The 26941-nt window shown below is 41.1% G+C and overlaps 2 protein-coding genes across 2 annotated transcripts in view; both read left to right on the top strand.

Annotated features, from left to right (window-relative positions):
* Positions 1-17321, top strand: part of psmd1 (proteasome 26S subunit, non-ATPase 1) — a 39145-nt gene extending 21824 nt beyond the window's left edge. Inside the window, exons 17-25 of the mRNA XM_054789834.1 lie at positions 1387-1501; positions 3215-3331; positions 3953-4055; positions 8503-8672; positions 11123-11215; positions 11340-11426; positions 12489-12650; positions 16233-16388; positions 16465-17321. Of these exons, the coding sequence (XP_054645809.1) occupies positions 1387-1501; positions 3215-3331; positions 3953-4055; positions 8503-8672; positions 11123-11215; positions 11340-11426; positions 12489-12650; positions 16233-16379 (994 nt within the window). The 3' untranslated portion in view covers positions 16380-16388; positions 16465-17321. The remainder of the gene's footprint in view (positions 1-1386; positions 1502-3214; positions 3332-3952; positions 4056-8502; positions 8673-11122; positions 11216-11339; positions 11427-12488; positions 12651-16232; positions 16389-16464) is intronic.
* A 4166-nt stretch (positions 17322-21487) lies between these two features.
* gclm (glutamate-cysteine ligase, modifier subunit) lies at positions 21488-26786 on the top strand. Its single transcript, XM_054789636.1, has 7 exons — positions 21488-21808; positions 23153-23215; positions 23828-23912; positions 24797-24853; positions 24925-25127; positions 25373-25487; positions 25574-26786. The coding sequence occupies exons 1-7, from the start codon at positions 21674-21676 to the stop codon at positions 25741-25743; spliced, it is 828 nt and encodes a 275-aa protein (XP_054645611.1). The 5' UTR covers positions 21488-21673; the 3' UTR covers positions 25744-26786.
* Positions 26787-26941: the final 155 nt, after the last annotated feature.

The raw sequence follows: 26941 nt of genomic DNA, 5'->3' as shown, positions 1-26941 counted from the left end.
AATTTACTGCATTTAAGTATGGTTGTAAATCCCAGAAAGTACATCTACACTCAAAACAGTGAATCCAGCTTAAATAATGACGTGATTAAAGTGACTTGTGTTAGGCCAAATAGATTTTCATGTGTGCTATGTTTGAGCATGATTTCAATGTTAAGTTCATTTGGAGCAATTGATACCTACAGATATATAAAATTGTGTCCTGTCATTTATCTTTTTGTTCATACAATACAATAAAAAGGGCATATTTCACACAAAGTTGCAAATGGTGATTAATCATGATTCATTAATTTGAAAACTGATTAATTTGCTTGAAGTTTTTAATCATTTGACAGCCTTAATTTAAAGGGACTATTTTGTAACACAATGTGAGCTGCAGCAGTGAGACTCTCTTTATGGCGTGCTCTTCTCCAGCTGATATCTGCAGCTGTGTGTCAGACGGACGGCATGTTAAGTCCCCAATCGATGTCCTTCCCCTCCCGCTTAAGCTTGACAAAGTCGCCCATAAACTCACCTCGCAGTGCCGCCGCAAGCGAATAGCGCAGACAACAACGTGAGGTGCATTCATGGACATTGGGTCATTTCATTTTTATTTTTTTCCCCCAGGCAAAGACCCACCAGTTGAGAATCAGTGTTTTATACTATGTATAGCTACTGTATGCTGAGCGTGTGTTGAATATCTTACTCTATGGAAAACATTCAAAGCAGAGCTCACATTTTAGCTCTTAAATATAAGGGCGAAAGGATTTGCAAATCATTGCGTTGTGCTTTTCATAACATCAAGCACATTATTTCATTGTTTCCTGTCATGGTTGTATACAGAAACAGATTCCTTCTTTATGAAAAATGGCCCAAACAGACAAATCCCTAACACTGTCAGATCTACGGTCTGGCTAGAATGATTTGAGTCCATGTGACTAATTTGTTGAGTGCCTGAAGCGAATTCTTTGGAACAAATTGCATTGACAGACTTTGCATACGTTATCCTTTACATGCATTCTTTTTTTTTTTTCCCATTACATGTATTTTCATAAATGCCGGTATGCCAAAACCAGCTTGGGACTTCAAAACCAATGTGTTGTCTTTTGTTGTTGTGTGCGGTTTGACTCCGTTTAAAACTACCTTTTGAACAAAGTACCATTGAGTTCAAGCTGCCATGGTATGGTTAGGAACGGTAAACCCCGATCTGCGGGTTTTTTTCCACCATGTGACGCTGTGGCAGTGTCTTTTTCAGCCTGTAAAAGACTGCATTGTTGGACCTTTTTTCTGTTGTGCTGTTCTCTAGCCACGGCACCAACACGGGAAGAATGATGAGCCATGACACCACTTGCGTGGAAGGGAATTTCACAATTAGAAAGAGGACCATAATGTATTTTCTTGTGTTTTTAGAACCCCAGAGCAGTGTCCCAGTGTGGTGTCCCTTTTGTCAGAGAGCTACAACCCTCACGTCCGTTGTGGTGCCGCCATGGCTTTAGGCATCTGCTGTGCTGGGACAGGCAACAAGGTGAGTTCATCATACCTTAACACAGCGTTTCCCAACCTTTAATTGAGCCAAGGCACATATTTTAAGTTGGAAAAGTCCCACGGCACCCCACCAAGCGTGCCATGTAGGCCTGTCATGATAGTACATTTTGCTGGATGATAATTGTCCCACAAATTACTGCTGATAAACGACATTATCGTCAACATTTTGACAAAAAAAATTTCATGAATGGAATAATATATGGCATAATAATGCAAGTACACCGTAGAGTATCAAACATTGTAATTGGAATGTCAAGAGCTTTTAACTCATTCAACACCAAAGACTTATTTATGTTTTTATGAATCCACCTGATCCCAAAGACGTAAATACGTTTTTTTTGCGCGAGAAGCCAAAAGAGGTGATGACGCAAGTGCACACTAAAAGATGCCACTGTTAAAGCAGTTTTAAGCCATAAAACGGCCACAAGGTGGCAGAAGCCACCTGATGAAAGACCGGAGTCAAATCTTTCTTTTGGTAGGTTACATGTTTACGTAGCCATAGAACACAATATTCTGTGTACCTTGAAAGATCAGTCAAAATCGTCTAAAATGGCCGATACTGAAAGGGTTGAATTTTAGCAAAAATTACACTTAAATAAAAATCACAATCAATCACAATATTTCAGATTTTAAATCAGTGTCACTCTTGTTGTCTGCATACTGACAAAAAAAATAGAGAAATAACACACAAATACTCTGACGTCAGCTCATTTGCATATACACTTCCTTGATTCACTTTTAGCAACATTGTGTGTGGAATACGCTGTTTACGTTTAATTAGGTGTAATATTTTGTGGGGGTTTGGTCAAAGTACTTATTTTGGATGTGGCAAAGTGCATTTGGTAGATGTTATACTTTGGGAATCAGCTGAAATGTATTATTTATTGAATTGCCTTTGTCACAAACTTTTTCATGTCCCAAAATAAGAAACGGCCTGAAACCAATCAGTGCGAAACGCTGCCTTCAATTGCAAAAAGAACTTTGTCAAGCAATGGATGTTTGGTGAAAGTGTACACAAGGCCGCTGAAGCTTATTAGGCCCTTTTTATTGAAAGAGTTACGGTGTCTGCAAGAGAAGTAGGTCACTTATTTAGATGAATCAATTATTTTTGTAATTTGTACAACTTGGTTGGATATTGTTGAAGCTGTAGTGTACCTTGTGTACATGAACGAAAAGAAAAACATTGTGAGCTTTTGTAAAAACATATTTTTGCATTTGACAGTCGATGAATCTGAACTCCTCCTTCATCTCTATGATCAATACATCAATTAGCTTCACATTCTGATTTATCGGAAGGACCCCTGAGGATTTTGTCTACCTCACCATCCTTGTTTCTCTTGGAACGACCTCCCCTCCGAGGTTGTCCTTTTGGGTCACCACCATTAATGCTCATTGAGCAGCAGAGTGGAAGAATAGGCAAATCATCTCTCTGTCACAATAGGTGCAAACTGTTGAAGGCGGGGCTTGTTTTAACTGTCACACAGTTGTCCCGGGCAACCAGATATGGATGCCGCTAATCTCATCAATTAGCATGTGCTTGTTTCCTCCGTTAATAATCATTTTCCTGAACACATGTTCCCCTTGTTACTCTACTGTTGCATTTGCAAATGACACGTAGCAGTAGGTGTTTGGGTACAGCTGCAACAGAACTGTAGCTTGAAAAATGAACGTTCTTGACAATGCTTGTCTGCAGGAAGCCATCAATCTGCTGGAGCCTATGACCAATGACCCGGTGAACTATGTGAGACAAGGCGCTCTCATTTCCTCTGCCCTCATCATGATCCAGCAAACGGAAGTAACCTGCCCCAAGGTTTGTGTACTGTATTGTTAGGGAATTTAATTACTCTGTTTTGGTGTCAAAGAAACTGCAGACAGCTTCATTTGAAAACTGGAAGGCATCAGCTTTTATGAAGATGGAAGGAAAGAAATGTGTCATGGCGCACTGGAAAGTAACTAGTCCAAGCATAACTTCACACATTCGCCCTTGTCGCACCTCATATATTGTCACAGACAGTTAAGAAATGCCAGACACCTTTGCAGAGACTCCTCATCTGCACAGCAGTAGTTTTGAAAACGAAGGTCACCATGCAGAACTGTGCAAGAGTAGGCTTTTTTTTTTTTTCAAACAGTGGAATGTTTGGAGGCATTACATCCATGACAGTTTATTTTAAGATAAGTCTTTGTAATTTACAGATCAGCTTCACCTACAGATGGCAGCTTTATGTCTCTTAAGGTATGTCCTCCATAATAACTTGATTGGAGGAATATAGCTTATATGCATGCCATGGGCAGGAAAATGCTGATGTTTTTTTTTACTGTAGATTGTCTGCAAAAGCATAATAACTGAGCAGCCTTTTTCATGCAAGTGAAGAAATAAAGCATCTTTGTATTCTTGTTTTTGTTTGTAAATACTTTACCCCCTTTGCTATAGGTGAACCAGTTCAGACAGCTTTATGCAAAGGTGATCAATGATAAGCACGATGATGTTATGGCCAAATTTGGTGCCATCCTGGCCCAGGGAGTCCTTGATGCAGGTCAGTATGTTTATATTGCGGTATGGTCTATTCACTTTGCTCATAGCTCTTTTTCCCCCAATTTTGCTGGTTTTTTTTTTCCCCAAAACAATTCAACTTATAATCAAATATCTTTGTAAATTTTATTCCCTTAATATTTAGACTTTACAGTATTCCCATAACATTTCCTCAACGTAATTTGCCAAAAATGACAACTTTTAGTTTTGTTACTCATAATATGACAACTTTAAAAAAATAAGTTTTTTCTTTCACATTTCAACTCTATGCTACTAAAATGATTATTTTTCCTCATTATGAGTTGTGCCTTTTTTCCTATATAATAGGACTTTTTATATTTTATTTTCATAAAATTACAGCTGTTTTTTTTTTTTCATTTCTGCTATTTTATTTTTATTTTTGTAAATTTTCTTCTCGTAATTATGGCTTTATTCCGGTGATATTTTGACTATTTTTGTAACATTACTTTTTCTGCAACCTAATTTCTCAAAAATTTCTCTTCTCAAACTTCATTCATTTGTTTTTTTCATACGACATCTTTTTTAAAAAGTCTCACTTTGATACTTCAACTTTATGCTAATTGTTTTTCCTCATAATGTTGCGACGGTATTCTCTTAAAAAGACAAGTTTTTGTCCTTAGATTACAACTTTCTCCATTTGTGTTGTTTTTTGTTTTTGTTTTTTAAAGTTTCCTTGTTAAATTATATTATTCAAATGTGCCACAGGCTGGAAATGGTCCCTGGGCCGCACTTTGAACACCCCTGGTTTATAATCTTGTGTTTTGCGGTATAAGAAATCAAACTGGCACAAGCTAGCCTATGTTCATCCCGTTGGTGGACGTGAAACTGTAATTACACTGTAAAACAAGCAGTGTTACGCCAGTCTGTGGTTTTGTACGTGCCTCTCTTAATTTTAGTAAGCCTCTACGCTTGACCACCCGTGCTCTGTGACTCTGGAACAGATCACATTAAGGTCCATTAGCGGCCGCCGTTTAGCGCAACGCAGCCCTGCTCGCAGCCATATGGCCCATTGGTGACCCCCCCCCCCCCCCCCCCCCCCCCCCGGTGATTATATTTGTCTGATCGTCTCTGGTGTTTGTGTGCCCGCGTAGCTGTTTGTGGACACAAGCGTACGGAATGGCTTGATATGTGTGAGGTCTTAGCGCCACACTCCTAGTGACACAGAACACACCCATTTTCTGGTGTAAACACAAGGCGTTCAATGCAGGCAGGAACGGCATATCATTCTTTGTGCTAAGCTACAAAGAGGCCATATTTTTACACACTGAGCGTCTGCATATCCGATGCTTTATGTGCACAAGCTGAGATTTTTTTCCACATTGGCGCCGTGTTTTTGACAACGGACAAAAAGATAAATCATAAATCATATGAGGCACATTAGGTGCAGGCATCAGCATACCATGATGACCTTGCATGAGAGAGCATCCAGACAACCCTTGACTGCTGGTATCACTTTTCAGACTGTAGATGTGTGCCCCCCCCCCCTTCCCGTCTTCCATGCACAACACCAGCTTTCATAGACCTGCCATGTTTCACTTGGTATTTAAACGCACCCAGGCAGGAAACGTGCCCCTCCTGCTTGGATGTCAGCCACACTGACTGTAAGCTTGTACAACCACTGTGTTTTTTTGTCGTCTGCTGCTGCTTGGGGGTTTCAAGGCGTCGTGGTAACTGTATTTAATTTGACAGGCGGAGGCGATTACCTCTTGGTTTCATTATCACTGGGCCTCATTTCCAAGGAAATGTCCGTCCCTGTTTTGCGTTCCCTCTTTCTCTGTCCATCTCACTTATTCAGCTTTACCTTCCCTTTGTCGTGTCTTGCTAATTGAAAGAATGCATTCATTAGATTTTACACTCATCCCCCACCACTTTGTGCTTCGAATTTCGCGGTTTCACTCTGTCATGGTTTTTAAAAATATATTCATCAATAAATCACTCTTTCATGTTTTAGTATGGTCTATAAAACGTGACTATGTAGAATTCTACACTGGTCACTGGGTGTCAGTAATGTTACACTGATGAGATGTTAGCCATTGCAGGCAATAAGAGCTGCATGTGCACAGATTTCCTACTTTGCAGTAAGTGTTCACATTTCCAGTTCTATGGTTATCGTCACATTTTCCTCTTTCCCATGACTGCTACCCTTTTGTGGTGGCATTACAATGGAACAAAAAACCCAATAATAATGTAGTATGAGGGAAAATAATATCATTTTAGTGGCATAGTGTTGACTTATTTTTATTTAAAGTTGTAATATGAGAAACAAAACAAAATGAAGGGCCGCGCGGTGGACTAGTGGTTAGCATGTTGGCCAACACAGTAACAGTCTGGAGACCTGGGTTCGATTCTCCCTTGGGCATTTCTGTGTGGAGTTTGCATGTTCTCCCCGTGCGTCTGTGGGTTTTCTCCGGGTACTCCGGTTTCCTCCCACATTCCAAAAACATGCATGTTAGGTTAATGGGCCACTCTAAATTGTCCATAGGTATGAATGGTTGTTTTCATTGGCTGGCGACCAGTTCAGGGTGTACCCCGAAGTCAGCTGGGATAGGCTCCAGCATGCCCCCGTGACCCTAAAGAGGAGAAGCGATATAGAAGATGGATGTTGTAATTTTTGGAAAATTAGGTTTGGGGAAAAGTATGGGAGTAACAATAACAGGAAAATGTACGAAGATTATTTAAGAAGAAAGTTGAAATATTTGAGGGGAAAAAAACAGTAAAAATATATATACTGTATAACTTTTTAGCGGTTGTTTGTCTATATGTGCCCTGTGATTGGCTGGCGACCAGTCCAGGGTGTACTCCGCCTATCGCCTGAAGTCAGCTGGGATAGGCTCCAACATACCCCCGCGACCCTAATGAGGATAAGCGGCACAGAAAATGGATGGATGGATGGGTATCTACATGCATTGCTTTACAAAATATCAAAGTGGCCCTTGAATCCTTTCATTTTCACTATGTGGCCCTTGGTGGAAAAAGTTGGACACCCCTGACCTAAGCTGAAGTCTCACAAGATTTGCTGAGATCTCCAGTGCATGACAGCAGCCCAAACTCATTAGATGTGTGCAACTTCAGAAGCATTGACTTTGAGAGGTTCCACTTGGCTTGTGAATAACCTCCTTTGTTGGAAAACTCACAAGTCGAGTGTTCTTACCTGTTCTGACATTTTTAAAGGGCCTCTCAAGGAGTTAGTTATGACCGAGTGGCTAATTCTGGCCAACCCTCAGTCAGCGGACGTGGAATTGTTTCAACATCGGTTGAGGTGTCAAGACCCTGCCCCGGTACTAAATGATTCCCTTGACCTCAGATAAGACGGATGTTACCTGGTATTGTCTTCTGGGCTGATTTCATTTGAAGTGGGATGGGCTCTTTTAAACAAAACATAAATTGTGTTCATCAGTATGGACATGACACATTCATCCTGGTTCCCTCCTATCTGCCCTTCCTGCCACTGTCTTTGTCTCTGATCCTCCCTGCTGTTTACAACACATTGAAAGAGGGCATTTGTTATGGACCTCATTGCACTGTTGGCAAACAAAGATACGTGTGGTCCGCTATCAGTCATTATGTCACAAGATAAAAAGCTTGATTAGATGAGGTAAACAACTTGTTAATATCTGTGTTTGTCTGTCAAGTCTGTGTTCAATGTTCTCTCTATTGTCTTGATTTTGTGGCCGTCGACTTGACTCGCTTTTAGATCATATTACAGCTGCAACAATTTATCGATGAATCCATGATGCAATTAATCGACAGATATTTTGTTTTTCCGTTAATCATTTTTTAAATGTAAATATCCTCTGATATTTTAAAATATCCTTAAATTAAATTAATCCAGATTTATTTTTTTATGAATAAATCTTAAGTTTCTTCATTTTTTAAAATAGTTTTTTATGTAATATTTGTTTTTATTTAATGTATAATAACAAAATTAAATTATAAACAAACATTTATAAATAAAAAATACTTTATATTAATTTTGAATTATAGCAATATAAATAATAATATATATTGATAAGATTATTTTTTATTTAAGTAGTTTAAACCCATAAATAAATATATTATTTTTTGTTATTAATCCAATTTAATTGGTTAATTATTAAATGCATCCACGCCTATTAACTCTTGTTTTTTTTAGGCAAAACAAGATATTTACACACATCAGCTGTGACTTGCATCTTGGGCCTGACCGGTTGCTCGATTAATCGAAACAACTATCAACTAAGAAAATTATAATTAGTTGCAGTCTTAGATTATCGTTAGGTGATGCGAGAGCATTCGCCAATTTTTCATTTGTGCTGCCAGACTCAAAAAATGTTGGGTGGTTTTTAACGGTGGCTGGCTCAACCCAATGTACCGTCCTTGTCTCATTAACTCTGCTGTCAATTGTAGCAGTTGCTATTTATCCTACCCCCACTGTCCTCCCTGTGTTCTAGGTGGACGTAACGTGACCATCTCCCTGCAGTCCAGGACTGGTCACACACACATGCCATCAGTAGTGGGCTTGCTCGTCTTCACCCAGTTCTGGTTCTGGTTCCCCCTCTCCCACTTCTTGTCCTTGGCCTTCACACCCACCGCCATAATTGGCCTCAACAAGGATCTCAAGGTACTGGGGTCTTTTCTGCTGGACAAAGCTGCACCTTGCTGAAAACACTTCTACATTCTAATATAAGTTTAGCTATAAAGAGCAGGGCTCAGGTAGAGGACAGTGCAGTCCAACAGCACCTAGAAGCCGACAACATCCTTATCAAGGACAGATCGTGTGGTGGGCGGAGTTGTTTTGCTCTGCAAGAGAGACCAAAGCTGCAGGTCTGCTTCAAGTCTAAAAGTTCAAGAACAATGCCATCATTAGAGCCCACATACGACCATCTGCCACTCCATGGCTAACACGTGCAGTATGCGTCTCTTCGAAAGGAATGAGTGAGTTTCAAGTCTGTTTATTAGAAGCAGCAAACAGAAAGTACGTAGAGTACATTATGCAGGTTCCCAGTGTAAGCAAGACATAAAAGGGTGGCATTCATCAGATGTCAGCCAGCTTGGTTGTTATAAATCTTCCACAGTTCTAGAGAACAACTACTAGACACATGTTTTAAGGCTGTGTCCACTCCACACGGATATTGTCAAAAATATTTTCCCCTCTCTGGTGTTAAAGTAATAATGTTTATGTTTCTATATCAGTGTTTCTCAAGTAGTTTTGCTGCGGGACCCACCATCAGCCTTCATTGACAAGCGGCGACCCAAATTGTGGAAATGTTTGATTGTAAACATCTCAAATATCTTACTTAATAAATGGCATTTAATTATTTCAATTTGAAATGTAAAAAGACAACACTTAGTAGGTAAGTTTAATAATAATAGGAGGACCATTTCTTCTGCCTGGCCAGTAGATCCAATTGGGCATTAAACAGCACCGTCACACTGTACCTAGTAGTCTTCATTGTGGGGATGCAATTTCCCAACACAACACAAGGTAAGCTTTCTCTTTATGCCGCGCTCTTCTCTGGTACACATAGTCCTGGTCATCGTGATTGGGGGAGGTCTTAGAAGGTTGGTGCAAACTGCAGAAAAAAACCACCACGTAAAACATCCAAAGGCCTGCAAACTGACCTGGAACAATCTGGGCTAATGGTTTCAACTTGCACGATACGCCACACACTAAACCAAGCAGAACTCTCTGGGCGAAGGCGGGAGGAAGACCGCATTGCTGGAAAGACTGATTTTTGCAAGAGAGTACCTGAACCAAACACACCCCTTCTGGGAATATGCTATGTGGAGAGGTGAAGCAAAAATACAACTTTTTGGCAATGCACAACAGTTTGTTTACAGGCGGCAAAGTGAAGCTCACAGGGAAAAGAACACCCTCCCAACAGTTGAGCATGGTGGAGAAGCCATAATGTTTTGGTGCTGCTTTGCTGCATCTGGTACTGGAGGTCTTCACCATATCCCAGGAATGATGAAATCAGAGGATTACCAAGGGATTTTAAAACAAAATGTGCTAACCAGTATAAGAAAGCTAGGTTTGAGGATCGAAGATCATGGGTTCTCCAGCAAGATAAAGACCCAAAAGCACGCAGGAATGGTTGAAAAGGAAAAAAGTGGACTGTTTTAAACTAGCCAGCGATGAGTCCTGATCTTAATCCCATTGGAAATCTTTGGTGTGAGCTGAAATCTGCCATTGGGAAAAGGAATCCTGCAAACACTCAAGATCTTGATGGAATTACAAAGACAGAGCGGGAGAAAATACCAGCTGAGAAGTGCAAGAAGCTTCTAGATGGCTACAAGAAACGTTTGGAGGCCGTCATCACTGCCCAAGGGTTTGCAACCAAATATTAAGGAGGGTGCCTTTATTGCTGTCCATGTCATTTTTTATGTTTCCTCTTCGAAATTGGAACATGTACAGTAAGTTGAGAATTTTTTTTTTTTTGAATTACTCTGGAAATCCATTATTCATTTATTTCTGAGGATATTGTACAGATTGTGCCAATAATTGTGACCGGGACTTGTGTCTGGCTATCCAGCTGCGTGTAAAGACCCCGTCCCCCCACCAGTTGAGAATCGGTGTTCTATAAGATGAGTGTACTAGTAGTTCAAGGAAAACATAGAAATGAACGCTACTTTCCCAAACTCAAAAACAAAAACAGTGGCAGCTCAAAACCTTTCAGTAGTGGCCTGAGGCATTGTGTGTTGAAGCTAGTTGCTAACTGGCTAGTAGCGAGCCGGTGTGGTGTGTGGCAAGGTGTCACTACGCCAGTGACGTAGTTCTTGGGCGTAACAATGTTAATAACAGTAATAATAACGATGTCGCTGTAGCTTGGTTAATATGCAGGTCACTTTATATAAATGGAGCGTTGTTGGTGCTTTTTGAAGGTTTTCTCCGAAGGCTTTATAGGCGGAATAGGTGCACTCTTAGCTGCCTCTTTTCATCTATTTCTATATCTTTTAAAACACACAAAAGAGAAAGACGTGTGTTCATGTCTCACATGATTGTGGATGATGGGCAAAATTCCCCCCCAAAAATTTACCTTTAAGTGAACATATTGTATTTTTGTGTATCAGATGCCCAAGGTGCAGTATCGTTCCAACTGCAAGCCGTCCACCTTCGCATACCCACCAGCACTGGAGGTTCCCAAGGAGAAAGAGAAGGAGAAGGTGACGCATGCTTTTTCTACAATATTGCTCTTTCAAGTAGTTTTCATTCTCATCATGCTGTATCAGATATACACCCTAATATTGTGTTGTAACGTACAAATGTGTGTTTGTGTGCGTGTGCCAGGTATCCACTGCTGTTCTCTCCATCACGGCCAAAGCAAAGAAGAAGGAGAAGGAAAAGAAAGAAAAGGAGGAGGAGAAGATGGAAGTGGTGAGTGAAATAGCTCTTCTCGTTACACGGTCGTTGTTGGCAGCTCGTTTTACTCCACTGTGTCCAAGGTAAGAACATTCAAAGCCATTTGTGTTTAGATGGGCTGCATTCCAGTTCTAGTGGATCTTTCACTGGGTCGGTCTTGTTTTGATCATCTCAGCCTTGGTGCTGACAGACTAGTTGGGAACCGTCTTGTATCGCTTCATTCATTCTTCACCTAATCCTTCTTGTGAAGGTTACGTAGGAGGAGGCTAGGTCCTGCTCCTCTGGATACTTCTACAAGCCCATATTTACGTACAATGTGATCATCTGTCTGGCCTGATCCAATCCAAATCTTGGATTGGATCCAAATCTTGGATTTGATTATCGCTTCCTCGCTATATTGTGTTTTTTCAAAAATAAATAAATAATTAAATGATTTGTGTCTCGTGGTAGACAAAACATTGAAATACAAGTAATAAGTAGTATACTGGTCAGTAGGCGGCAGTAATGACACAAAACATTGATGAGACATTATTAGCTTACATTACATTACCTTAACACTGAATGAAGCCATGAAGTCAGCCATTCTTACGGCCTGTTATTAGTCAAATAGTACACATATTGGAGCAACCTTCATGCATTTTTGGCCTGAATTAAGCATGTTAAAGCATAAAAATGAACTAAAAGACAAATACTAGGTATTCAGAAGACTTATTCAAAGATGTGATGATATGTAGTATTCTACACTGGTGACTAGGTGTCAGTAATGTTATATTGAAGAGACAATAGCCACCGCAGGAAGTACTGTCCAGAAACCAACATGTCTTATTTTCTCTTATGTCTACTCTTTTTGGATAATATGACTGTAAAGGTGACTATAGGGCTGTTATTTCACGCCTTGAGGCCTCTGATGATGTCAAAAGATGAATTTAGAAGGTGGTAACCAGGTTTTCTATGCTCTAACTATGACAATATTAAATTTATGGATAAAGAATCCTGCTTGAATCCTGAAATCCACTCATTACTGTCTGGTCTGGAACCAGTTACCCACCATAAACGAGGGATTACTTACTGTGACAGGAGGTGCAGGAGGGCGAGAAGGAGAAGAAGGATGAGGAGAAAGAGAAGAAGAAGGAGTCGGAGCCAAACTTCCAGCTCCTGGAGAACCCGGCCAGAGTGATGCCGGCTCAGCTGAAAGTCCTCAACATGCCGGAGAGCTGTCGCTACCAGCCCTTTAAACAGGTAAGCAGCCTCCACCAACACTATACAGTGGAATGTCTGGATGCTGGTCCATCCACCACATTTATTCACCTTCTGGAACAATCTTCCAATAGAAAATGACGGAAGTAGAAATAATCCAAGTCAAACCGGATGTCTTGGAGTTACTTGGATGATAGTAGTTGTGCCAAGTGTGAGGGAGAACACACATCCTTTGTCGCTGGCTAAACTGAGCTCTTATGATTGTGTGATGCTGGTTCAAGGTTTGTGTGACTTCACAATCCAATTTTTTTGATGGAATTCCAAATTCTCCTCCTTCAATTTAGATTTATAAATTACATTTTTGTCAAATGGCGAAAGCCCAAAGCGCGGCCCGGCCTCCATTTGCAGCCCGCAGCACATTTTAAAAATAGAATTTAACAGGAAAAACAACTGGAGCAAAAATGGAAAAATCGGCCCTGATTTTACAAGAACAAAGTCATATAATGTAATATAACGTGGGAAAATAACTATTAAAAGTTATGAAATATTAAACGTTATTTGATTTTGAAGTGGTAATATATATATATATGTATGTATTATGAAAAACAACCAACCAACCAATAAAGTTGTAATTTTTGGAAAATTATGTTGCAGAAAAGGTGGAATGTTACAAGTATAAAGTTAAAATGTTTATACATTTTAATTGTAATTACAAGAAGAAAGTTGAAATAGCAGGACATTTTTTTTTAAACAGCAGACATGGAAAAAAACAGCTGTAAATTTACTATTCATTTTCTCATTCATTTTCTGTGTTGTGGTGAAGAGGGCGCTGAGCCGAAAGGCAAAGCTCTCAATTTACCGGTCGATCTACGTTCCTACCCTCACCAATGGTCATGAGGTTTGGGTAGTGACCGAAAGGACAAGATTGCGGGTACAAGCGGCTGAAATGAGTCTTCTCTGTAGGGTGGCTGGGCTCTCCCTTAGAGATGAGGTGAGAAGCACTGTCACCCGGGAGAAACTCGAGTAGAACCACTCCTTGTCCGCATTGAGAGGAGCCAGATCAGGTGGCTTGGGAATCTGGTCAGGATGCCTCCCGGACGCCTCCCAGGGGAGGTGGTAGGAGGCCTCGGGGAAGACCCAGGACACATTGGAGAGACCATGTCTCTCAACTGGCCTGGGAACGCCTTGGGATCCGCCAGGAAGAGCTGGATGAAGTAGTCGGGGAGAGGGAAGTCTGGGCTTCTCTGCTGCTGCCCCCATGACCCGACCTCAGATAAGTGGATGGATATTAAGAGAAAAGAAGTCATATCACTTTTTAATGAGAAAAAAACAGGTGTAATTTTAAACAAGTATAGCAGTAATGCAGTAGGGTTGTTTTTTTTTTAAGTCGTAATATTATGAAAAACAAGGGACAAATAAAGTTGGAATTCTTGGAAAATTAGGTTATAATTATGAGAAGAAAGTTTAAATAGTTGGAAAAGAAACTTCTTTAATTTCAGTAGAATAAAATAAAAAATATTAAGAGAAAAAAAGTCATATTCTTATGTGGAAAAAAATGCAACTTGTAATATTATGAGGAAAACTGTCATTTGGTAGCGTAGAGTTCAAATGTTCAAGTTTTTTTTTTTAAGTCATACAAAATAAAACAACAAAACAAGCAAAAGTGTAGTTTTTGGAAAATTAGGTTGGGGAAAAGGAATAATATAAAGCCCAAATATTACGGCAATAAATCCATGATATTACAATAGAACATTTACAATGATGGTTTTACAAAAAGCTGAAATATTTGGAACATGACCAAAGAAAAATGTGGAAGAGGGCAAAGCTGATCATACGCTTTTTAACCTCCCGTGTAAGACAAAGCTGAGATGAACTATATAGCTCTCCTTAGCATGTCTACATGTGTTGCCTTACACCTTTTCCATTTCTCCCTCGTGGAAAAGGTTTGGACACCCCTGACCTACACTCTGAATGGCACTGCATCCAAAGGGTGTCTAGTGGGGTACATTGTGCTCCTCTACACCGGCATATGTGGAGGGAGTGGTGGTCTGTTCCATATGAACGGTGTGAGCAGGTGGTCTGCACGGCTTCTCCAAGCTGAGCTGCAGCACGTCGGGCCCGTAAAACTCCACTCCGCTAAATGTTTCTCGCAGTCAGTGGCAGCGCGCCCTCACGACAGCCAATCGGCACGCAGAGCCACGCCGTAAAGAGGAAGTAGTGTTTTGATTGTGTCCAGTGACCGAAACGGCGACTTGAACATCGTGTAACTTACTTTGATCGACTCCTTTTTAGGGCTCGCTTGTGTTGGTTTGCAGGAAGTGAGGAGCTTTTATAGACTTTAGCCTTCATCAGATCTGCTCAGTGTTCACTTCAATCCAAAGATGAAAGTCTCACACATCAGCCTCACTGAAAACAACCTCCAGCTGGACTCACCTTGAAGCCCTTTTTCAAATCAACTTACGTTTGCCCATTTCATAAAAGTCTAATAAGAATCACACATTTTTATTCTAATTAATGAAATGATTTAATAATTAATTACATGTAATAGTTACATTTAGAGACTATGTCTCTCAACTGGCCTGAGAACGCCTCGGGATCCGCCAGGAGGAGCTGGATGAAGTCTGGGCTTCCCTGTTGAGCCTGCTGCCCCCGCGACCCGATCTCGGATAAGCGGTAGAAGATGGATGGATGGATGGAAAAAAACACAACACGCAATATTTTCCAAAAGTGAGGTGCACAGTTGAATATTTAGAATGAGGTGATTACAGCCATGACCAAACTGGATCCCGAGGGTAAGGAGTGTAGGCACAAATGCAAATATACACCCAGCAGAAGAGCGGGATTGGCACTTTTTTTTTAAGTTTCTTACAATCAGCCTTAAAAGTGAGCGATATATTTCAAATCAAAACAGTCAAAGGAAGAAGAATATATCTGTTTGGTGCCTCAAAGGGTTTTTATTTACCCGACTCTTAAAAGTCACTGATGTGTGTGAGTGACAGGGGGAAAAGTCATTGCATGTGTACCGTAAATTCCGTTGTGTAAGCCGCACCCACTAAATTTAGAGGAAAAAAGATTTGTTCATAAATAGGCCACATCCATCTATAAGCCTCACGTGGCCGCATCATAAAATGGCAAATTGTGGCACGCATGAAACCGTGAGGACCAGGCAGCTCTTTATTTGACAGGAGCCAATCATGAACTATGACAAAACGCACGACGAGCTTGTCAAGCCATTGGAAATTGCAGGAGGTCATTATTCAGTATAACACTCTGACTCACGGTGTCATCTTACAAACATTAAACTCATCACACAGCAACTGAACACTCAAAAGCTACCTAGGAAATATACATGAAATGTACCAATACGGGTTTAAAATGACAAAAGGCAGCTTTGTCAACATCTACCCATAATGCATTACTGCCAGATGAGCAGTTCATTGGAGGTCAAACAGCATAGATGGATGCGCTACAATGCTGCCTCTGTCCACCAGAGAGAGGCTGACATCATTGCAGCGCCCCAATGAATACGTTGCTCAAAACTTTTAAATCAGTAGAACAACCCGTCTTTTTATATATTTGGGTCAGTGTGGTAATCATTACTGTATTTATTCTGCGTGCGTTCAGCTGCACACAGGCGGCATCATCATCATGAAGGACACCAGCGAGGAAGAGGAGGAGCTGGTGGAGCCCGTTCACGCTCACGGCCCCAAAATTGAGGAGGAGGAGCAGGAGCCCGAGCCGCCCGAGCCCTTTGAGTACATCGACGAGTAGGAAGAAAAGGTATGCTGGCCTGACTTGTCGTCAGCGTTTAAACGTGATGTTTATCCTGCTCACCTCTTTGTGTTTTGGTTTTCAGCTTGTCCACGCTCACTTCCACACGTCCTCCTCCTTCCCGTGGCTCCCCATCGGCCTTTTCACACGTTACCGTTGCATCGTGTCCACACAATAAAAAGTCATGTAGAACAGAGAGTGTAGTGTGTGTTTCGTTTCCAAGCCCTTTGCAAGCCATTTTGTCACCATGCAGCAGTCAGGGTGCTGTCTCAACACGTACGCACGTCTGAGCTGCCCCATGAGTGCTTCCTCCATTTTATGGAACTTCTTGACTTGCAGACTTGCAAGCTTAAAGCTCTGGTGCCTACCACCCCTATAACATCTCACTCCCTCACCACTTCCGAATTTCACAGTTTCAATTTGTTTTGAAAACGTATTCATAAATCAAATGTCGTGGTTGAATACAGCCTATTCCTAGTCAGAAAATATGCATATTTAAGCACATTTTAAGGATGTTTTGCCTAAATTCAGCATTTTCAAGCATAAGAATGGCTAAATGAACTAAAATAGAAAAAATATAAAGCATTCAGAAGACTCAACGTTGGATATGTAGTATTCTACACTGGCCACTAGGTGCCAGTAATGTTACATTGATGAGACAGTAGCCACAGCAGGAAATACTGTACACAGAATAGGAAGTAAAAAAAACAAGGAACTCTCCCAATGCTAACATGTAGCATGTAGTCATAATATAAACTCTATTATGTCTGTTTTCTCTTACGTCTACTATATTAGGTTGTAGGGGTGTTATTTCATGTCGAGAGGGCTCTGATATTAAAAAACATGTTTAGAAGGTCTGAAACAGGATTCCTATGCTCAAACTACAAAAATATTCCATTTATAAATCAGGAATCCAACTTTGTGGAAATTAACCACAATAAACAAGGGATTACTGTACCTATTGTTACATTTCTATGTTATTAAATGTTTATTATTGCAATTTTGTTGTTTGACATTTTATTTATTTATTTTATTTTAGCTTTTTCATAGTATTTATAGCATGTTAAGCCAAATGGGACATAATTGGGCCAAGCTGGGCGGCTGCTTGAATTACAAGATTTAAAAAATAAATACTGCTCTACAAGCAACACAAATCGTTTCAGTCATTTAAGACAAATACACATTTGTCAATATCTGAAGGAAAATTCTCCCCTGTTGAATCCATCATGTCAGCACAGCCGAAGTTCCGCATGAACTGATTTAGTATTTTAAATCTGGATTTCAAGTCTTGATGTGGAAACATAAACCAGCCTCTTGTTTCCTGCACACGTTACATTCTTCGCTTTGGACCACTGCTGGAAAATGTGAAGTCTAAAGTTTGTCTGAGGTGATTTGGAGCTTGTCCACGCCAATCTGTCACGCCGTGCGTGCGTGCGTGTGTGTGTGTGTGTGTGTGTGTGTCTTCTGGCAAGAAGTTTATTCACAGCAACGCCTCCCATTCCCAGCAGCACTCTATTAAAAGATACTTTGAAATCCCTCATCCATCTTTGCTTGGTCAGAAGAACAATGTTGGACGATCGTATGCTTCCTGCTTTGGGGAAGACCTGAAGCATGCTGAGATGAGTTCAGCGGAGAAGAACTTTCCCTCACCAGTAGCTGATGTGTAGGTGGTCCAAGACATGGACATGATGATGGCACCCTTTTTCACAGTCACAACAAACGTAGACACGAGGAAGCCGCAGAGACTGCGGTAGATGAAGCTGAGAGTGACGCGTTTCATCACAGAGATGTGAGCATTAAAGCGGTAAACTACGGTAAATGTCGCTTACCGTTCTTATCAATCACAGTAAAAGCGTTGAGATGATTCACTTGTTCGGTAAAAAGATTTTAAGGACTTTATCGAGTTCGGGAAATAGAAGAATTTCCTCATATTCACACTAGAAGATGATGAACATGAATATTTCAGTTATTAATGATGGGGTATATAAATAGCAATTTAACGAACATATTTCTAAAGCAAGAAAAAATTGCAATTACATACTAAATGACATACTCACATTTTGTACAACTTTTTAAAAAGAAAAGGGATGTGGAGGGCCCAAACGACTAGCTTTTGCCTTGGGCCCCCAAATGACGCCCCTGGTGGCAGACTACGGTCAAGTCAAATCATATGAAAATACAAGTGATACGTAGTGTTTTGGTCACTAGGCACAAACCACTGATGAGACATTAGCTTACATTACCTTACCTTAACGCTGCATGAAGTCAGCCATGGCAATATAGAGTGAAAAAAAGTTGTCACATTCCATGTGGAAGTGGTACGTTTTTGGCTTCTTAAGTTTAGAAGAAATGAATTTGAGGCTAACCGTTTAGCTGTCTCAAGTCCCTGCAGCATAAAGGTTGCATAATGTGTTGTAAACAATGAATAACGGGATCGTAAAGGTGACTATAGGGGTGTTATTTTATGTCTACAGGGCTTTAATAATGTTAGAAGCCATATTTAGAAAGTCATAAACAGGTTGTCTGTGCTCTAACTCGGAAAATATTCCATTTACATTGAATCCTATATCACAGAAATTCATTATTCATTTATCAGGACTAGAACCAATGAACCGCTAGAAACGAGGGACTCTATATAGAAATATCCATCCATTTTCTATACCGCTTCTTCCTCATTAGGGTCGCGGGGGCATGCTGGAGCCTATCCCAGCTGACTTCGGGCGACAGGCGGGGTACACCCTGGACTGGTCGCCAGCCAATCACAGGGCACATATAGACAAACAACCATTCACACTCACATTCATACCTATGGGCAATTTAGAGTCGCCAATTAACCTCACCTGCATGTTTTTGGAATGTGGGAGGAAGCCGGAGTACTCGGAGAAAACCCACACACACACGGGGAGAACATGTGCGCGTGGGTTTTCTCCGGGTACTATATATAGAAATATATAATATTGAATTCATATTTCTATTTTACCAACGTCAGTGCATTACTGTGACATCCACCTATTGCTTGTGTGTGTGTGTGTGCTGGTATTCATAACTTTATGGGGACAAATGTCTCCAACTCAACTTACCTAGGCCAGTATTCCACTAAAAAGGGTTTCAAGTATTCAAAAAAATAAATAAAACATAAATCTAAAAAGCATGTCTTGCGGCACTTGTTTTGTAAAAACTTGCTAAAGTTATGTTATTTATTCATCCCCGTAGTTGTAGTAGTAGTAATAGCAGCCCTATGTTGCAGGAAAGTTAGCACGCACACAAAACTGCGGTGCGTTAAAGACTGTCAAACAAAGTGGGAATTAAACAAACCGCCAAACATGCAAATTCTAACTACATATATTCTTTTTAGCCTGTATTTCCAAAATTAATATGCATTTACATACAGTTTGATGTAGTTACTATTTATTTTTGTAAAGCACTAAACCCAGGTTGGAGTTTTTTTTCTCCCAAGTCATCAGTAAAATCTGTACCTTAGGTATGTTTTCGTTATTTTTACACTTTATTTATAGTGCTCTATAAACGTAGAGTATTATTAGTCTGCTCATAAGCTAATAATAATAGTTAGCTGTGGCGCGTGCATGTGCGTCACAGTGGCGGACTCACTGTCTGGTGATATGCTGCCCCCTTGTGGCACGTTTTCAGTGTTTGTAATATCGGGGGACGCTGTTTTCCATTGTGAGGCGTTGAACAGCTGCGGAGCAGCGGCTCCCATCTGGAGCAGTGGAAAATGACTTGATGGGAATGTTTGCACACTTTACAAACGAGATCCCAGCGGCGTTTACTGCGCCATCTGCGTCACCGTGCTAATAATAACATCACTGTGGCCACGTGTGTCAACATGATGCAGTAAAATACCACAAACATACTTCTACTTGTAGTTAGCTTCATGGCATGAAATCGTCTACCTAATTAATTGGCTGGTGGGAGTAAAACAAGCCAGTCCAGAACCAAAACCCCAGACATAGTGTGTGTGGGATGACATGCATTGATTAGATGTTTCCAACGTTAGACTTACATTCAGTCAGTGACGCACAAAGTCAAATACATACTATAATGTACAACCCAGGGAGCAAGGGGGACATCTAGTGGTCACTTGCTGCACTGCGTTCTATTATTTTTTTTTCACATTTTAGGCAGAGTTGCAAAAAACAAGAGCTGTATCAAAACCTCTGGCTTTAAAAATAATTTAAAAAGGCCCTAAGCACTGCTGAGAAATCTTTCCAATATTTTATATGCTAATATACCCCCGTTAAACTAAAAGGTAACCAAAATCTGAATCTATCATCATAAAGCAGTACACGTGGACACAACTGCAAACCACAACAATAATTAAAATATTCACTTGATACCTTGTCTTTGTCAAAGCAACATTTCTATATTATGTGACTGATATGTATGACGTAACTAAAATAAGGGCTGTAAAAATAGATTTAACAAAGACATGGATAAACTCGTTTGTACCTGATGTCCTCAAACTGAAGTTGAAAAACATTTAGTTTTATCTTGAAAGAATGGTATCTTGGCATTTTATATCATACAGTATGCAGAAAGTTTTTTTTTTTTTTTTTTTTTTTTACCAAAATAAAACCGCTTTTTTCCACATTCACTGTTGCCGTACTTTACTGCTTTCCGTAACGAACTAAAATACATTATTTCACGTTTCTACTCCGACAAAAAAATCCCCATTTATGTACACGTTAGAAACATTTGGCTTTTTTTCCCTTTGTTTTATCTTTCGTCGTTTCTCCTTTTATTTCTTTTGCACACATTACTATTGTTTCTGGTATATGATTGTGATGAAAGATGTTACTTTGAAAGTTAAATAATCCATTGTTCTATTTATTTAAACTACTAAAATGGCGGTCTTTGCGCTTGTCTTCGATTGGGTTAACAGATTGTCGCTTCCGCTTCCTGTGTTCCCAGAGCCACCGCCCCCCGGTTGGAATGAAAAAGATTTTTTGAAAAAAACAACCATTTAAAAATGTTTTTTAGTATGATGTTTTATTGTGATGTCTTAGAATTAGATAGAATTAAATAAAAAATATGTATAATGAAATACATCCAGTGGGCGTGTTCTTGCCGGCTTTTTACCTACGCCATGATTGTGCCACAGGCAACAGAAGCAGCAAGTCATCCTGACGGCGGTAATTTCCTTTTCCAGCTCCTGGGCTGTACATCTGCTCGACCGGAGCGAGGTGCAGTCATAGTCGGCAGCGAGGGGACGAAGGTGTGTGTTTGTGGCCACGTTTCGTCGCCTTTTTACGCTTCCTGAAAGCAAATAACAACACATGGACCCTCCAAACGTGAACATGGAGGCGAAGAAGATGTTGCTGAGCCACGCGAAGACCTTGAGGCTCCACACTGGGAATTTAGTCAACAGAACTCGCCTGAAGAAGAAATGTCCGTGCTCCCCCAGCGAGGAGGTAACGTTTTACCGTCGACGTTGGGGTAATAAATCCATGTTTAATGAGCTACCAGCGCAGGTGTGGAACTAACAGCTAATGGCTGAGCGCGTACACTGCCACCTGAGGTGTGTGTGTGTGTGTGTGTGTGTGTGTGTGTGTGTGTGTGGGTGTGTGTGGGGGGGGGGGGGGGGGGAAGAATGTCATGTCACATGACAGGGTAAACATGACGCGTGGAAAAGTGCATGCCGATTTTACACCCAACCTGTCAATCAACAGGCTGGGGCTGCAGAAGAATATTTAATTTCCATTGTGGAAAGAATGCTGCAGGAATGTAAATGCTTTTTTCAATCCCTCGGACAGACGCGGATTAATGGCATAATCTGGGAGAAAGTATTCCGTACTGCAACTTTAGAAAGACAGGCAAGATCAAGGAACTAAAAAGTGGCCACAATAAGATGGATGAAGTGTTTCTCACAAGAAAAGTAAGGGTTGGTGGGGGGGTCATCGTCATTTTTTAGGTAAAAAAAAAAAAAAAAAAACACACAAATTTTGTGTTGTTAGTTATAAGTATCGACATTTAAGCTTTTTCAATGTACAACAGGGCCATTTAAAAATAAATAAATAAATCAAATAATCGGTCCTCGGGACCACACTTTGGACACTCCTGGTTTACATATTTTGCCAGTAAGGCAAAGGAAGAGTTCTGTCTTGGCACTATCGCTACCACGTCTCCCGCTAGTCGAAGGCTGCGGTAATACTCAGGCTGGTGGAGGCGGCAAATGCCTCACCTTTTGGGGCCGCTTGTACTCTATTTGATTACCGAGTAAATATGATGCAAGAAACACTTCCCGTCTTTCACTTCTCACGTGTACCACGTGGGTATTCGGAGAGGACCGCCACAAATAAATGAATGTATGGGAAACACCGGTGTATACGGTGTAGTTTTTATCTGGAAAGATCTGGAAAAGGTCCAGACCAATTGGAAATGTTCCTTAAATGCCCTCCCTGCACAAACATCCATTGGGTTAACCTGACGCATGACAGGCCTAAGCCAAGTGGTTCTGTGATGCTATATCCAGTAATCATATACTTTACAGCGTGTCTCACTGTGAAATCTTCATCTGTCCACGTGTTGCATTCCTCACACAGCTGGCTTCCACACCCTGGTCTTTTCAGGCATTGATAAGCGCTCAAAAGTGACTTTGCACACACTTTCATGGCGTCCACCCAACAAACGTACAGTAGTGGTGGAGCAACATGTGGTCCAGATGTTGCATTTGGAACCCTGTAACGACATTCTTTCTTGGTGTCTCGTTGTGGAAATTGTGGCTACGTGTGCTAACTTGACCTTCTTTTTTCCAGCTTCAAGAATGCATTCAGGCCACACTGAGCAGCTGGGTCTCCACGATACAACCCCCGATGAAGGTGAGGTGACCTCGGCAGGGTCAGAGCGTGTTGTTGACGTGTCCAATCATGTGAGGCCGCACTGTCAGGCGGCAGGATTCCAACAGAACAACTGACGTGATGAACTTCAAACGATGCCTGTAGGCGTCCTGAAAAGAAGCTGTCATGGCCAATGTTCATGCAGTGGCGGACACCAGTCAGGAGGCGCCATTCCAACAGTCTGTCTGTCTGGGTTGGGACGGGGTGGCCGTTTCATAGCCACCTTGTTTGAATCTGGAATGCCAGCATGCTTTGATGATAGATGCATACATACAAACACATGCAAAGGAGTGAGAGACTTCACCCCTGCTTTTTTATCTCGCTGAGCTCAGCGAATGTGCTTTTGAGCTCAAATGGCAGTGGGTGGGGTTTAAAGAGTGCAACAGCCGTGCATGAAACACACAAGTCAAGTCAAGAGTCGTGTCCTTATGTGGTGTCACGCAAATGTTTGCTAAAGGTACACATCATGTTCAACTTATGAAACACATCATGTTCAACTTATGAAAATAGCCCGACACCCTTTTTTTTTTTTTAAGAATAATAAAAGATATGCAATGACCCAAAGAAACCAACCTTGCTTTTCTTGTGGTTCAGGACCTACCAGACACACTGGACTGCAACATCCCCCAAGCCACAGATGCTATCATACCTGAGGAGAGGGAAGAGCTTAAGGTTTCAGGTCTGTACTGGAACTCATCGACATGACATAATAATAATCGGTTGGCAGCCGTTAGCGTTGAAAGACGAGGAGGGCAACTAAAGGCTCATTTGTTTTTTGTAGTTCATTTTGCTGGTTGGAGCGTGAAACAGCAGTTTGTCACATTTTATTATATACAGATTTTAGGGTTTTTGTTACCTCTAAGCTATAATTATCAAAATGGTTAATTGGTCCCAGACCCGATCGTGATAAATTTCCACAAAGTAGGATTTTGATTTAGAAATGAAAGATTGTGTCTTTACGGCAGGGGTCACCAAGGTTTGTCCTTGTGAGAGCTACTTTTACTAAATGAAAATGGCCAAGAGCTACTCATTTTTGTTTATTTATTTTCAGAGCTTATTTTAAACCCAAACAAAGCAAATCTGCTTGTTTTACCAGAACATCAACAAAAGGCTGGTGTCCACAACTCACATTTTGTATTTCAGAATGCATTTCTTTCTACTGTTCTTTCATTATGAACTGAAACCTGAATGAAAAGCAGGCTTGCGGGCACCTCATGTGGTCGTGGGGGGCTACCTGGTGCCAGCGGGCACCACGTTGGTGACCCCTGCTTTGTCCCATGAGAAATAATATTGGATAAATCATTTTATCATTAGTTCTGCTTTTTTCTTTGGTGTTTTCTGTTGTCTTTATTTGGGATGCGTGTGATGGATAACTGTCGTTTGTTTCATGGCAGCGCTTTGCCACTCTTTCCTGTTTGTACACTCGCTATTACTATTGTTAGAATTAGAAAACACTTGAATTAGAATGAGAAACTTCTGGGAAGTATTTGTGCTTTGCCAAGTTGGACTAACACGGCTGCAGTATGTTGACAAAACTCATTAATAGTTGCTTTGCTTTTACAGCCAAACTCTTCCTGTTTGAGTCGGGTCAGTCTTCCATCAGCGATGCCGTGGAGATGGGTAAGCTGCAGCAGGTAGCTTGAAGAAGACACGGCCGTACTCACCTGTCCCTCTCCTCGCCTCCTCTCCAGCCTGCCAGACGCTGGCCGTGTCCCAGCTGGACTCTGTTATCATCGCACCGCGCGGCCTCCTGGGCAGCGACAGCCAAACGTTGGCTCCCCTTCAGCCGGCGTGGGAGGAGCTGGAGGCGCTCGTCCACAGCCAGAGGATCGCAGCCATCGGCACCTCCGACCTGGACAAAGACCTACTGGAGCAGCTCTACAACTGGGCTCAGGTACTGCTGGTGTAAATGTGGGACACAAGAAGTCTGATGTAATAATTAGTCTTTCAAAAAACCACGGTCAACGCTCCAATTAACACACGTTTAACTTTTTACCCAACATATTCGTAGATGCTGAAAAGAAGGCTAAGTTATTACTGTCGCTTTCATAGGATCAGCAGCCTGGTAGTTACTGTATGTGTAGTGTTAGTGTTGTGACTTGCATGTAAACATACTCAGCGTGCCTTCTTGTCAACCAGGTGAAGCCCAGCAGCAACCAAGTGAACCTGGCCTCCTGCTGCGTGATGCCCCCCGACCTGACCGCCTTTGCCAAGGAGTTTGACATCCAGCTCCTGACGCACAACGATCCCACCGGTTTGAACATCTCCCCCCTTTTCCGTTTTACGTACATTGTCGCCCCACCTGCTTTCATACAGCCCCTTCCTCTCGTTTCCGTGCAGAGTTGATATCAGCCGCCACGTTCCAAGAGGCGATGCAGGAGGGAACGCAGCATCTCAGCGTGGGTGATTGGAGGCTGGAGTGGGTCCTGCGCTACTCCATCATCGTCAAGAGCCGGGGCATCATCAAGGCCATGGGCTACCTGTTCAGCGCAAGGAAGGCGGACCTCTAACATGCGCCCGACCGAAGACGACACACACAGATTTGTTTCTCTCTTTCCAATTTTACCAGTTCTGGAACATGGATGCTGCCAATCAACTTGAACTGTGAACTCCGTTTACTGTAGATCTTATACAATGCTGCACCGTTATCATCCTCTTTTACTACTTTCTATCAAAGAAAGTATTCATGTCAGATCAGTGACGCAGGCACTTTTTTATGTGGCTTTCTCAGCCATTTATCAGCTGATTTGAGTCATGCCTCTCATTGCTTCCATGCAGCTAAATTGAACAGCAAGTAAAAGTGGGGGTTGCATATCAAATTTAAAGACACACCTTCACTTTTCCACTGATACAAGTTGCTTTTGCACACGATAAAAGCAGTCAGGCACAAAAGTTACCTCCAATGGCAGCCATCCTTGCTATTCAGACCCATGTGACAAAAAGCAGCCAATGTTTGTGTCAAACTTTGTATGACGTCTGCACTAAAGGTAGCTTCAGGAAGTAAATATCGCCTTGTAACTTGTACCTGTACTAGTAGAGCATCGTTGAGCGTCTTAAATCTGTTCAGATGTGAAGTGCCTGGCAGCAGAGCCTCATGTCCTCAAACCTGCTTTGTCGTCATCACTCGTGAGTCATGAATTTTTCTAGTACTGTACATCATTTGCAGCATTTTGTGAAGATAAATGACAAGTTTGATTTTACTCATGCATTTTTTATATATATGTATGGTATATTCACCCACTAATTTGCATTCCTTAGTTCAGGAAAAAAAATCAAGTTGATACTGTTATACCATCAGCATTGAAATCAAAGCATCTGATTTAATCTCTTTGTGATGCTAACATTTTACTGATTTGTTGAACAGTTTGAGATTTAGGTTGTTAGCTCGTGTGTGTGTGTTTTAATAGCTCCAGTGATGTGGAAAGCACGTTTTATTTATGAATCATGATCTGGAAAATCACATGAAACTCTCCTCTATTGTACTGTAAACATCTGTAAATCACAAATGGGCTTTATTAAAATGGACATCAAATATGGGTACTGTTGGTGTTGCTTTGAAAAAACATACAAAATATTTTGGGTTTGTATTTTTTTTTTACATATATTAATATTAAACACATAACTTGAACTCAACTATATAAAGTAATACACTGTACATTGGGATACTGTACAAGAATAGTATCAGAGTATCTTGTATTGATTGCTTCT

The sequence above is a fragment of the Dunckerocampus dactyliophorus genome, chromosome 10 (assembly GCF_027744805.1).
Source record: "Dunckerocampus dactyliophorus isolate RoL2022-P2 chromosome 10, RoL_Ddac_1.1, whole genome shotgun sequence".
Classification (NCBI taxonomy): domain Eukaryota; kingdom Metazoa; phylum Chordata; class Actinopteri; order Syngnathiformes; family Syngnathidae; genus Dunckerocampus; species Dunckerocampus dactyliophorus.
The sequence above is the reverse complement of the archived record's forward strand: the minus strand, read 5'-3'. Positions and strand labels throughout refer to the sequence as shown.

Excerpts from the sequence above, each read along its gene's own strand:
- gclm (XM_054789636.1), top strand. The coding sequence starts at position 21,674 with ATGGACCCTCCAAACGTGAACATGGAGGCGAAGAAGATGTTGCTGAGC. Across the intron at positions 21,809-23,152 it reads CGTGCTCCCCCAGCGAGGAG|CTTCAAGAATGCATTCAGGC; the intron begins GTAACGTTTTAC and ends TCTTTTTTCCAG. Across the intron at positions 25,488-25,573 it reads GACGCACAACGATCCCACCG|AGTTGATATCAGCCGCCACG; the intron begins GTTTGAACATCT and ends GTTTCCGTGCAG.